Genomic DNA, 12503 nt, shown 5'->3' with positions numbered 1-12503 from the left:
GCCCCGGGGTCCGCTCTGACCTCGCACGGCCCTCCCCGGCAACCTGCCGTCAGACGGGGCAGGATCCCCAGCTCTTTCCCCGGCTCTGCCTTTCCCATCCCAGAGTGCTGTGCTCTCCCGCCCAGCCTGTCTGCCCCTCCCCGCCTGGGACCCTGCCCGGCGGTGTGCAGGGTGGGGGCAGGCCGTAGGAGCGCAGACGCCTGTCTGAGATGCCGGGAGTTGGCCCTGGGTGGGGGAGTGGGTGCCCGCCCACCGGGCTCCTGAGCCCTCGGCAGCCGTGGGCGGGGTCTCTTCCGGGGCCGGGCTGGGCCAGCTCTGTCTCTCCACAGCTGGGGCTGCCCGAAGCAGAACTACACCTTCAATGCCTCGTCCTCCGAGATCAATTGGTGAGTTCCCGGCCCAGCCCCTCCGGCCGGATGCCCGGCTTTGGCCCGTGCAGTGGGCATCGCTAGGCAGTCCCCGCAGAGCACCTGAAGCAGCGGACCCTTTCAGAACTACGGGTGTCGCCCCAAGTGGCTTGACTCGGCGTCCCTCCAACTCCTGGCTCAGCCCTCAGACCGAGGGTGGGGAGGGGGCCCGCGGACTGACGGCGGGTGAGGAGGGGCCCGCAGGGAGGGCCCTCCAGTGGGTCGCCGCTCCTGTCCGCACTTGCACCAAGGAGAGCGGTGCCCCCATCAAGCAGTGCAAGTGACCCCAGGATGACCGTGATGTCTGGCCCAGCATTTAGGACGCGTCCCCAGGGGCCCAGCCACCTCCTGCCTCACTCGGCTTGTCTGTACAGACGGCCCCGGTCCTTCCGTTACCCGAAGGAGCACCGGCGTTTGAACAGACCCTGCCCCCGCCCCCATTTGCTTCACCTCCCGGGAGCCCCCCACCCCCGGCTGGACCGGGGAGGAAGGGAGGCCCCGCGGCTCATCGCACTTGCCCAGGGAGCCTGTCCAGGGCGGGGGGGCCTCCCGAGCCTGCAGCCCTGCCCCACGTCCCGCAGCTTTGGGCCTGGCCTCACCCTGACCTCCCAAGAGGCCTCCTTTCCTGGGGGACCTCTCCCTCCCTTCATGTCCTTGTCCCCACGAGGGGGAAGGCAGGTGCCCTCCACCCGCCTGAGGAACGGCTCGGGTCAGGGGAGGCCTGGGGGTGGGGCTAGGGGACACCAGCCCGAGGCTCACCTCCCTCCCTCCCCAGGGCGCCCATCCTCTGGGTGGAAAGAAAGATGACTCTGTGGGCGATTCAGGTGAGTGGGGGGCATGGCTCCGGGTGGGCCCTGCTCTCCCCCCGTCCCACTCAGACTGCGCCCCTCCTAGGTCATCGTGGCCATAATAAGCTTCCTGGAGACGATGCTCCTCATTTACCTCAGCTACAAAGTGAGTCCCCCCCACCCCCGCCTGGCCTGACCCTCCCCTCTGACCCCCCAGCCCGTTCCCTGACCTCCTGGCTTGACTTTCTCCCCCTTCCCTGCCCCCCACGGCCCCCAGGGCAACATCTGGGAGCAGATCTTCCGAGTCTCGTTCGTCCTGGAGATGATCAACACGCTGCCCTTCATCGTCACGGTGGGTGAGCGGCCGGCCGAGGAGGGGGACACCCCGGCCCCGGCCCCCTGACCCGGCTCCTTCACAGATATTCTGGGCGCCCCTGCGGAACCTGTTCATCCCCGTGTTTCTGAACTGTTGGCTGGCCAAGCACGCTCTGGAGAACATGATCGTGAGCTCCCGTCCCGGGTGCCGTGTCCCCAGCCCCGGAAGTCCCTGGCCGGAGGGAGGAGGGGTGAACGTGCGCGCGGGGCGAGAGACCAGGCCCGCGTGACCCGGGCCCCTGGACGGAACCTCCGCTGAGCGTCAGGCCCACGTCCCTTTCCGGGGCTGTCCGTGGGGAGCCTGACGCGGAGGCGGGAGGGGGCGCGGGGCCGGGGGATGGGACCCGCTCACCCGCCTGCACCCGTGCCGCCGGAAGGGCCAGGCGCCGCCCCTGACAGCCCTTGTCCCGCAGAACGACTTCCACCGCGCCATCCTGCGGACCCAGTCGGCCATGTTCAACCAGGTCCTCATCCTGTTCTGCACCCTGCTGTGTTTGGTCTTCACGGGGTGAGTGTGCCCCCAGGAGCCCCGCCGCCCTCTCCCCCTCGGACCGCAGCTCAGGAGGGCCCCGCGGTGGCAAGGGGCCCAAGGACGGTGGGGGAGACGGCCCGGAGCCCACAGCCCCGGGCTGTGGTGGGCCCGGGTCCCGCTCCTCTGGGACCCAGGGAGACCTAGGTCTGGCTTCCGGGTCCGCACCTCGGAAGGCTGGGCACCGGCCCGAGCCCAGAGGGGACCCTTTGGCACGAGGTCCAGCTGAGAACGAGGTCTGGGAATGGCCAGGGTGAAGAGTGGGGGGGAGGGGGTGTCCCCTTTCGTGCCCGGCTCCCACCGGGGGTCCTGGGGTACCGGCGCTGCCCGCTGCTGGTGAAGGTGGCCACCACGTCTCGTTGCCCCGGCAGGGATGTGGGGCGGGCACCGAGGCCGGGGAAGGAGCGAGGAGGAGCCACGTGCTTCCTGCCTCCCCTCCCGCACGCCTGCCCACACCACGCAGACCTCAGCAGAGGGGGACGGGCAGCCACGGGGTCCAAAGCTCAGCCTGCTTTCCTCCCGGCAGCGAGTGTGTCCTCCCATCCCCCTGGGGGAGGGTCTCGAGCACCTCTCTGTGGAACCCCATGCTGTGTGCCATGGGCCCCCTAGGCCCTGCCGTCAGCAGCTTCGGGTGTGGGGCGAGGACTTGGGGTCACAGGTGCGGGAAGCGGGGCCGTCGGGCTCTGTGCCCCGTAGGGGGCTGTCCGGCCTCCTGCCCGACCCCCTGGGTGAGGATGAGGCTCCAGGCGGGGCGCAGGCCCACCCCGCTGACCCCCAGGCCCACGCTCCACCAGTGTGGGTCCACATCCACTCAGGGCATGTTGCCCAGGGGCCTCGAAACAGCCACGGGTTGGAAAGGGAATATCCAGGGGGAGATCCGAGGGGCTGGGCTGTGCCCACTCTGGCAGACCGGGATGGGAAGTCCCCGGAGCCGTCGCCCGCCCCAGGTGTCCCAGGCCCCTCCCACAGCCCAGGGCAGGGAGCACAGGGCCCCCCTACGCCCCCCCCCCCCCGCCCCAGGTGTCCCAGGCCCCTCCCACAGCCCAGCGATGCCCGGACTTCCAGGACCTGCGGCATCCAGCACCTGGAGCGTGCAGGGGACAACCTGTCCCTCCTCACGGCTTTCTACTTCTGCATCGTCACCTTCTCCACCGTGGGCTACGGTGACGTGACGCCCAAGATCTGGCCGTCCCAGCTGCTGGTGGTCATCATGATCTGTGTGGCCCTCGTGGTGCTCCCGCTGCAGGTGAGCCCCCAGCCCCCACACAGGCCGCCTCTGCCCAGCCCGGAAGCGGGCAAAGCCGGAGGCCCGAGACCCGAGGCCTCACGGCAGGGCGAGGAGCCAGGGGTGGCGGTCTCGACGGGGAACCACAGGCCGCTGGTGCCACGCCTGCCCCCTCGGCCGCTCCCCCGGGGCCGGGGACAGATGCCCAGGACCCTGGATGCCCCCTGGCTATTCGGGAAGAGACGGAGCGCCCGTTCCCTCCCCGCGTGCATCCCTTTAAGCCCGCTCACTAGTTAGCACCGTGGGAGAAGCGTGGAGATGGCCGCATGCCCGCTAAGCCTCCCTCCCAGGAGGCAGCAGTGGGGTCCCTGACGGTGCCACAGACTGGGCCTTGGAACGACAGAAATGTGCTCTCTCCCGGTCCGGAGCCTGAGTCCGAGGTGTCCGCGGGGCCGGCCCGTCCTGGAGGCCCCGAGGGCGGCCCCCTGCACCCTCCCAGCTTCCGGGGCTGCTGGCCCTGGGCCCCCCTGGCTTTTGGCTGCGTCCCTCCCATCTCTGCCCCGTCTTCACGTGCCTTCTCCCCGTGGGTCCCTCCGTGTCCTCTTTTGAGGACACCGGACAGTGGACAAGGGCCCACCCTGACCCTGTCTGACCTTGTCTCAACGAAGCACATCTGCAAAGACCGTTTCCAAATGAGGTCCCAGTGGGAGGTTCCGAGTGGACGGAGTCTCAGGGACGCAATGGGATCGGCTACGGTGAGGCCGCGGAGCCCCCACCTCAGCTGGGGGGCACGTCGCCGGGCCTCCTTGCAGATGCCCAGGCCCAGAGCCCGTAGCACAGCTGTGGTTGGTGGGGTTGCAGCCGAGCGCCTGTGTCAGAGTCCCCGTCCTGCACAGCGGGCCCCCCACCCCGGGCCCGGCGCCTCCGGCTGTGGAGCCAGGCCTGTGCTTCAGGGTCACGGGGCCTGGTCGCTGCAACCGAGCAGGTGCTCCCTAAATGCGGTGAGCTGCTGGCACGTGGCCCGGCACAGGCGAGCACCAGACGGCGTACTCTGCTCTGTTAAATACACGAATGGCCTCGATGCTGGGGTGGAAACGGCCGGGGAGCCTCGGGGTCTGGCCGTCACCTGCCCCCGAGTCAGGCTGCAGGGGGCGCCCCGGGCGGGCCAGCCCCCCCCCGGGCGGCTCCCGGGGGTCCCGTCACCATGACGCTTTTATCTGTCCTTTTCCTAATTTAAAAGGACTCCCGACGCCCCAGGCAAACATCCGGGCAGCGTGGGCTGGGCGGGTGGCATCCCCAGACCTGCGCTCAGCCCTGACACGGGCTCGTAACCACTCGGACTGAAGGTACCCTTTCCGTGTGCCCACTTCCGGCTCTGGCTGCCAATTCCCCAGGGCGCCCTCGCGTTTCTCTGAAAGGGAGCTCGTCGTCAGCTCCGTGTCCGGGGTGCGGACTTCGGCGCCGGGTAACAGTCGCTCGGCCTCCTGGGCCGGGAGCCGGGGTGTCCGTTTCGCCCCCGTGTGGCCCCCCCACGTGGCCTGTGGCGTTGGGGGCCGGGGGAGGTCCACGTGTGTGCTCCCACGGGGGGCACCGGGGCCCCGGCGGCCTCCTGAGCCCCAGGCCCCCCGCTGTCCCCCGCAGTTCGAGGAGCTGGTGTACCTGTGGATGGAGCGGCAGAAGTCGGGGGGCAACTACAGCCGCCACCGGGCCCAGACGGAGAAGCACGTGATTCTGTGCGTCAGCTCCCTCAAGATCGACCTGCTCATGGACTTCCTGAACGAGTTCTACGCGCACCCCCGGCTCCAGGTGAGGCCCCCCGGGTGCCGTGCGCCTCGGCTCCCCCGTCGGCCCCCGCGCCACACAGGCCGGCACGGGCAGGTCGGGGGGTGCCGAGCGGCGGCAGAGGTGAGTCCGCACGGGGACTGACGCGGCCCGGCCTGCAGGACTATTATGTGGTCATCCTGTGCCCGACCGAGATGGACATCCAGGTCCGCAGGGTCCTGCAGATCCCCCTGTGGTCCCAGCGGGTCATCTACCTCCAGGGCTCCGCACTCAAGGACCAGGACCTCATGCGAGCCAAGTGAGCGCCGACGGGGGGTGAGGGTGTGGCGCTGAGGGTGGGAGGGCACGGATGCCGCCGTGGGGCTGTCAGTCTGGGTGGGGCGTCAGGGCGGGCAGCGGCCCCGGCTCCCTGCCCGCCACTCACCCGGCCAGACGGGCCCCTTGCTGACCTCACCTCGGGCACCTGGCCACACCCACCTCACCTGTCAGTCTCCCCTCCCCCCCCCCCCCCCCCCCCCCCCCCCGGGGATGCTCTCAGGTTCCAGCGTGGCTCCACGTGCAGCTGGGGTGGGAAGACGGGCTGGGGGCCAGTTTTCTTTGAAAGACGAGCTGACAGAGTGAGTTAAGGAGACGATGTCCTTACATGGAACTTTCTAGAATGTGCCGGCGCACACCCCAGGAGACCCCCCCCCCACCGCCACCACATTGTCATTCCAGAAGCCTCTCCTCCTCCTTTGTGATGGAATGTGGGTGGTAGCCCGAGGGGAAGCAGGAGTGCCCACCTCCTGAGCCCTGGGCCCCACTATCTCACCTATAAAATTTCAGAAGGGAATCCAGCATGGAGGCGGCAGTGGCCAGGGGCCCAGCCTGTGACCCAGGACCCAGCTGCAGGCCAAGGGGCTGGGAGAGGCACGGGCCTGGCAGAGACAGATGATAAGCCAGGGTGGGTGGGGTGCAGGGTGGAGGGGGGGTGAGGGTGCAGGCCTCCCCACCCTGGGGGGAGCGAGCGGCAGCCAGAGGCTCTCCCGGTGAGAGAGGGACCAGAACAGGTCAGCCGGGGGCCCAGCCCGTGGGAGGGACAGGCCAGCGGGTGGGCACATCTTCACCACCGACTGCCCCAGCCCCGCCCTGGCTTAACGGGGTCACCGAGGCTGGTCAGTGCCCCGACACCGGCTCAGAAGCACAGAGTGAGGTGGGGTCTCGACGGGGCCCCCCCCCCTTCCAGCTTGTGCCCTGAGCCCCCGACGTCCGAGATGGGAGCGTGGACGGGTCCAGGCAGCGCTCAGACCCGGTGCTTTGCAGGATGGACAACGGGGAGGCCTGTTTCATCCTCAGTAGCCGCAACGAGGTGGATCGCACGGCAGCGGTGAGTGCTGCGGGCCCCCCCCCCCCCCCCGCCAGAGACCCTCCCCTCCTCCCGCCCGTCAGCACTGACCCCGCCCCCCCCCCCCCCCCCCCCCGCCCCAGGACCACCAGACCATCCTGCGCGCCTGGGCCGTGAAGGACTTCGCACCCAACTGCCCCCTCTACGTCCAGATCCTCAAGCCCGAGAACAAGTTTCACGTCAAATTTGCAGGTACGTTGGGGGCCGCGGGCGTGCACCCAGCTGAGTGTGCACCTTGAGGGCCGGGGCCGTAAGCGGGGGCTGGAGCGCGCGGAGGCGTGGCAGGAGGCACAGCTGAGTGTCCTCGCGCCGGCGTGGGGGGCGGTGGAGCCCATGTAAGTCTAGCCGTTTGAGGGGACAGTCCTGCACCCGGGGCCCGGGATCAGCGTGGGCAGGAGCCCAGGGCTGGTGCATCTGATAAGCATCTCTGGGGCGTGCTCCAGCCAGGGGTGCCAGGGGGCAGGTGGGCGGGCCCCCGAGCTGGGCTCCGGAGCACAGGCGAGCGGGTGCCACCAGCCCCGGAGTTCTCACCACGCTGGGAGTCGAGCACGGAGGTGCTGGGGCAGACGCGGTCGGGGAGGCGGGAGCTCCAGGGAGGGCGCTGGGCGGTGGGCCGCCTGCCGTGGGCCCAGTGGGGCCTGGGCGGTGACCCGGCCCCCCCTGCCGCAGACCACGTGGTGTGTGAGGAAGAGTGTAAGTACGCCATGCTGGCCCTCAACTGCATCTGTCCGGCCACGTCCACACTCATCACCCTGCTGGTGCACACGTCCCGCGGCCAGTGAGTGCTGGGGAAGGGGAGACACGGGAGGGGCGCCCAGGGAGGGTCAGGGCAGCCAAGAGGGGGGGCCGGAGTGGGGAGCCACCAGGGGTCTGCTGGGAGTTGCAGGCAGGGACCAGGGTGGGGGTGCCCAGAGAGCCCTGGGTCGAGGGCACAGTGACAAGGGCAGGTGGGGCTTGGTTTGGGGGAGAAAGTACATTTGGTTCCCCAGCGCTGGGCCGGGGGGGTGGGGGGCGGGCAGCATCGGGGGCCGGGGGCCGCCCGGGGACAGAGACCAGGCTGGGGGCCCCCAGGGCGGGTCCTCCCTGGAGGCTCAGCCATGCAGGGGGGGGTCAGGGGTCAAAGCGGTGACTCCGGCTGCCCGCCCCAGGGAAGGCCAGGAGTCCCCAGAGCAGTGGCAGCGAATGTACGGACGGTGCTCGGGCAACGAGGTGTACCACGTGCGCATGGCGGAGAGCAAGTTCTTCCGGGAGTACGAGGGCAAGAGCTTCACCTACGCCGCCTTCCACGCGCACAAGAAGTACGGCCGGGCGGGCGGCCGGGCGGGGGGCCCTGGGCCGGGGACCGTCCCCCTGGGCTCTCCTCTCTGAGGCCGCTGGGGGCGCGGGCGCTGCCCCCTCCAGCCGCCCGCGCCCCCACCCAGGTACGGCGTGTGCCTCATCGGGCTGAAGCGCGAGGACAAGAGCATCCTGCTCAACCCGGGGCCCCGGCACACGCTGGCCGCCTCCGACACCTGCTTCTACATCAACATCACCAAGGAGGAGAACTCGGCCTTCATCTTCAAGCAGGAGGAGAAGCAGAAGAAGAAGGGCTTCTCGGGGCAGGGCCTGTACGAAGGGTCCGGCCGCCTGCCCGTGCACAGCATCGTCGCCTCCATGGGTGAGGCCGGGCGCGGGCGGGGCGGGCTCGCTCGCGGGGCCTGACCGACTCCGGGCCCGGGGCCCCTGGGAGCCTCTGTCCGCCTCTGACCCGGGAACCAGCCGCCCCCAGGAGGGCCTGGGGAGGGGCCCGCCGGCCAAGCTCAGCCGCTCTGTTCCAGGGACCGTGGCCATGGACCTCCAGAACACGGAGTGCCGGCCGGCGCAGGGCGGCGGGGGCGGCGGGGGCGGCAAGCTGACGCTGCCCGCGGAGAACGGCTCGGGCAGCCGGCGGCCCAGCATCGCGCCCGTCCTGGAGCTGGCCGACAGCTCGGCCCTGCTGCCCTGCGACCTGCTGAGTGACCCATCGGAGGACGAGATGACGCCATCGGAGGACGAGGGGCTGTCCGTGGCAGAGTGAGTGCCGTGCACCCGCACAGCCGCTCTCGACGGGAGGGGGAGGGGGAATGGGCGTGGCCTGTGGAAGTCGCGGGTAGGGCCCCCCCCACCCCCCCAGGTGCAGCACCTGCCAAGCCTGGACGCCCCTGGCCCTTCCTGAGCGCTCCGCCTGCCCTGGGTTGGGGCCCAGGTCTTCCCGCTGCCCCAGCGTGTCCTCGGGGCTCCTCAGCCATTTGGCCTCGGGGCGGCGCGCTGACTGTTGCCATGGCCGGGTGCCTGCGTTCCTGCAGCGAGCCTGTGACCACTGAGGGAGCAGACGCGCCCTGGGGAGGGACCGGCTCTGAGATCCAGGGGAGTGCCCAGGGCTGCTGGACACTGGGGGGCAGGGGTGGGGCTGGCCTCTGAGGCCCTCCCTCCCCGGCACTGCTGGGGGCCGGCCCCGGGTTGGTGTGAGCCGGGCGCCGCTGGGGAGACTGGCCCGGCGCTGCGCGGCCAGCGGAGAGGGGCCGGGGGCCGGCGTCTGCCCGCTCGCTCGCTAGGGTGCTGGGGGCTTCGGGGAGGGAGGACCGGCCATCAGAGCCCCTCAGGGCTTCACCCGTGGTTTCGGGGCCTGGTGTAACTCGTACGTGTGTCCATGTGTGTGTTGAGCGGTTCCTGGCCTCGGACCCCAGGGAAAGGACCGTGCCCTGTCACAGCTATCCTCCCACACGCAGGCCAGGGGCACGGATGGGTCCGCGGGGTTTGGCGCCTCCGTGTGGCCGCCTGGGACGAGGCCCCGCCGTGCTCTGGGCCCCGGGCAGAGGGCTGGGAGGTCCCGTGGGGGGCGGGCTCAGGACCACCTCTTGCGGGTGGCCGGTGGCCGGGGTCCGTGCTGAGGGCTCCTGTCCTCCCCCAGGTACGTGAAGGGCTACCCCCCCAACTCGCCCTACATCGGCAGCTCGCCCACCCTGTGCCACCTTCTGCCTGTGAAGGCCCCTTTCTGCTGCCTGCGGCTGGACAAGGTGGGTCACCTCCCACCACACTGTGTGACGTAATCACAAACCTACGGAAAAACTGCCAACGCAAGAGGGGACTCCTGGCCCTTTGCCCAGACTCCCCGTGTCTTACCCTCGGTAAACGTGCTTCCGCTTTGGAGGAGTGATTTTCCCCGCCACCTGAGGGCAGGTGGAGCCCCCTTTCCACACCCCTGCGTGTCCCCGAGGGCAGGTGGAACCCCCTCCCCACACCTGTGTGTCCCCAAGGGCGGGTGGAGCCCTCTTGCCACACCCCTGTGTCCCCAAGGGGGTGGAGCCCCCTCCCCTCACCCCTGTGTGTCCCCGAAGGCAGGTGGAGCCCCCTCCCCACAACCCTGCGTGTCCCCAAGGACAGGTGGAACCCCCTCCCCACACCTGTGTGTCCCCAAGGGTGGGTGGAGCCCTCTTGCCACACCCCTGTGTCCCCAAGGGGGTGGAGCCCCCTCCCCTCACCCCTGCGTGTCCCCGAGGGCGGGTGGAACCCCCTCCCCACACCTGTGTGTCCCCAAGGGCAGGTGGAGCCCCCTCGCCACACCCCTGTGTCCCCAAGGGGGTGGAGCCCCCTCCCCTCACCCCTGCGTGTCCCCGAGGGCGGGTGGAACCCCCTCCCCACACCTGTGTGTCCCCAAGGGCAGGTGGAGCCCCCTCGCCACACCCCTGTGTCCCCAAGGGGGTGGAGCCCCCTCCCCTCACCCCTGCGTGTCCCCGAGGGCGGGTGGAACCCCCTCCCCACACCTGTGTGTCCCCGAGGGCAGGTGGAGCCCCGTCGCCACACCCCTGCGTGTTCCCTGAGGGCAGGGGGATCCCTCAGGTAATCTCAGCTCCCTCTCCCTACGCTACACACACCCCTGCACACACATACCCCCGTGCACGCACACTACACGTATGTGCACACTCACACACGTACGTGCACACAGCACAGATCTCGTTTCTGCCAAGGGGCGGGTCCCCACAACACCTGCCTCCCTTCCCTGACGTGACCGCCCCCCGCCCTGTCTCCAGCTCGCGCTCTGCCGAGGGGACAGTCTCACGGCAGCCGCGTGGGGCAGACGGGCTTGACGGGCCGTGACAGGATGGGGCCGGTGGCTGTCGGCCATCCAGTGAGGGGTCCCCGGGGGAGCCCGGCGTCACCGCAGCGGCCCCTGTGTGCAGACGCGGGGTCAAGGGGTGGCGGGGCTGAGGGGGCTCCCACACTTGCCGCCAACCGCAGGCCCCGTGGTCTGCTCACCCATGGGGGGGGGCAGCCGAAGAGAAGCCCCCAGGCCGCGGTCCTCCATCCTGAGGACCGTCCCCGTGTCCCCGCAGCTGGCCCTCTGGTTCCGGGTGAACCGGTGCTCGCGGGCACGGTGACCGGGGGGACGGCGGCTCTATCTGCGGGGCTAACGCTGGGCCCGCCCCCGCCCCGCAGGGCTGCAAGCACAACAGCTACGAGGACGCCAAGGCCTACGGCTTCAAGAACAAGCTGATCATCGTCTCTGCGGAGACGGCGGGCAACGGGCTGTACAACTTCATCGTGCCGCTGCGCGCCTACTACCGGTCGCGCAAGGAGCTCAACCCCATCGTGCTGCTGCTGGACAACAAGTGGGGCCCGGCCCGCTCCCGCCCCCCCCCCCCCCCCCCCCCCGCCCACAGATGCCCCGCTCCTCCCCTGCCCCGTCCCCAGGCCCTCCGGTCCTTGGTGGCACCTGACCTCCCTCCCTCGTGGAGTCCCCGGGAGGCCTCGCCCCGGCCCCGGCCCCCGTGCCCGCAGAGCTCGGGGTCTGACCTGGGCGGGTCCCGCCCTCGGCCCGCGGTTTCCCCTTGGGTGAAATAAAGAGCAGCCCCGTTGTCTGATGTGCTGTGGCCCTGGGGGACCCCCAGGCAGGGCCAGGCAGGGCACGGGGGCACACGGCCCAGCAGGACGGCGCCCCAGGACCCGCCCCCCCCCCCCCCCCACAGGCCCGACCACCACTTCCTGGAGGCCATATGCTGCTTCCCCATGGTCTACTACATGGAGGGCTCCGTGGACAAGTAAGGCACCGCCTCCCTGCGGAGCCCAGAGCCCGAGGGGGGGGGGGGGGCGCCCGTTTCTTAGCAGAAGCCCCTCCCCCTCCCTCCTCCAGAGTCTCCTCCTACCCGGTGGTGGGGGGCCCAGGCGGTTGAAGACCACCGCCCGTGGAGGGGGAAGGAGGGCACCCGAAGGGAGCTCCCGGGATCCCCGACCTGGCCCTGAGGGACCCCCCCCCCCCCACGTGGCCTCTCCCCACCGCCCCCTGCAGCCTGGACAGCCTGCTGCAGTGCGGCATCATCTACGCGGACAACCTGGTGGTGGTGGACAAGGAGAGCACCATGAGCGCAGAGGAGGACTACATGGCCGACGCCAAGACCATCGTCAACGTGCAGACCATGTTCCGGTGAGGGGCGGGGGCTCACACCCCGGGCGGGTGCGGCGGCGCCGAGCCGGGTCCCGAGCCAGCCCCCCAGCCGTCGGGGAGCCCGTCCCGTGGCTGCCGCTGCGACCGGGGGACCCCTCCCTGAGCCCCCTCCTCCCTCCAGGCTCTTCCCCAGCCTAAGCATCACCACGGAGCTCACCCACCCTTCCAACATGCGGTTCATGCAGTTCCGCGCGAAGGACAGCTACTCTCTGGCTCTTTCCAAGTTGGAGAAGGTAACGGGCCCCGACCTGACCCGCCGCCCCCCCCCGCCCCCCGCTCGACCTGCTGTCAGGGTCCGGAGCCCAGAGAGAGTGGGTGAGGGGCCTCGAGCCTCCTGACCGTGTCGTCGGGAGCCTTCAGGGTCATCGGCCAGAAGCGGACAGTCGTACCTCTGCAGGCAGGGTCCGGGGCTGGGGTCGAGGCTGCCCGTCGTGTCCGTAAATACCGACACGGGGGGCGCAGACTGCCCGTTTCCTGCGCCCCCGACGCTGTGCTCAAACCGGAAACGTGGCCGGTCTCAGAGAGGGGAGGACCCCGTCTCGGGTCACACAG

At 70.3% G+C, this 12503-nt stretch overlaps 1 protein-coding gene across 8 annotated transcripts in view; it reads left to right on the top strand.

The window, feature by feature from the left end:
* The window catches only part of KCNT1 (potassium sodium-activated channel subfamily T member 1), a 60676-nt gene that overhangs the window by 39668 nt on the left and 8505 nt on the right, over positions 1–12503 (top strand). For 4 of the 8 annotated variants that reach the window (XM_081790998.1, XM_081790997.1, XM_081790995.1 and 1 more), the window contains 20 exons: positions 330–386; positions 1183–1231; positions 1302–1361; positions 1473–1547; positions 1615–1698; positions 1984–2078; positions 3165–3345; positions 4966–5130; positions 5268–5404; positions 6409–6472; positions 6574–6682; positions 7160–7268; positions 7639–7788; positions 7912–8147; positions 8308–8542; positions 9420–9525; positions 10946–11118; positions 11476–11547; positions 11796–11930; positions 12073–12184. In XM_081790998.1, the coding sequence (XP_081647124.1) occupies positions 330–386; positions 1183–1231; positions 1302–1361; positions 1473–1547; positions 1615–1698; positions 1984–2078; positions 3165–3345; positions 4966–5130; positions 5268–5404; positions 6409–6472; positions 6574–6682; positions 7160–7268; positions 7639–7788; positions 7912–8147; positions 8308–8542; positions 9420–9525; positions 10946–11118; positions 11476–11547; positions 11796–11930; positions 12073–12184 (2404 nt within the window). Of the gene's footprint in view, positions 1–329; positions 387–1182; positions 1232–1301; positions 1362–1472; positions 1548–1614; positions 1699–1983; positions 2079–3119; positions 3346–4965; positions 5131–5267; positions 5405–6408; positions 6473–6573; positions 6683–7159; positions 7269–7638; positions 7789–7911; positions 8148–8307; positions 8543–9419; positions 9526–10945; positions 11119–11475; positions 11548–11795; positions 11931–12072; positions 12185–12503 lie in introns of all 8 variants that reach the window. The other 4 variants (XM_081790993.1, XM_081790994.1, XM_081790991.1 and 1 more) reach the window with 1 other exon arrangement.

The sequence above is a fragment of the Panthera onca genome, chromosome D4 (genome assembly GCF_046562875.1).
Source record: "Panthera onca isolate mPanOnc1 chromosome D4, mPanOnc1 haplotype 2, whole genome shotgun sequence".
NCBI lineage: Eukaryota > Metazoa > Chordata > Mammalia > Carnivora > Felidae > Panthera > Panthera onca.
This window is presented reverse-complemented; position numbering and strand designations above follow the sequence as displayed.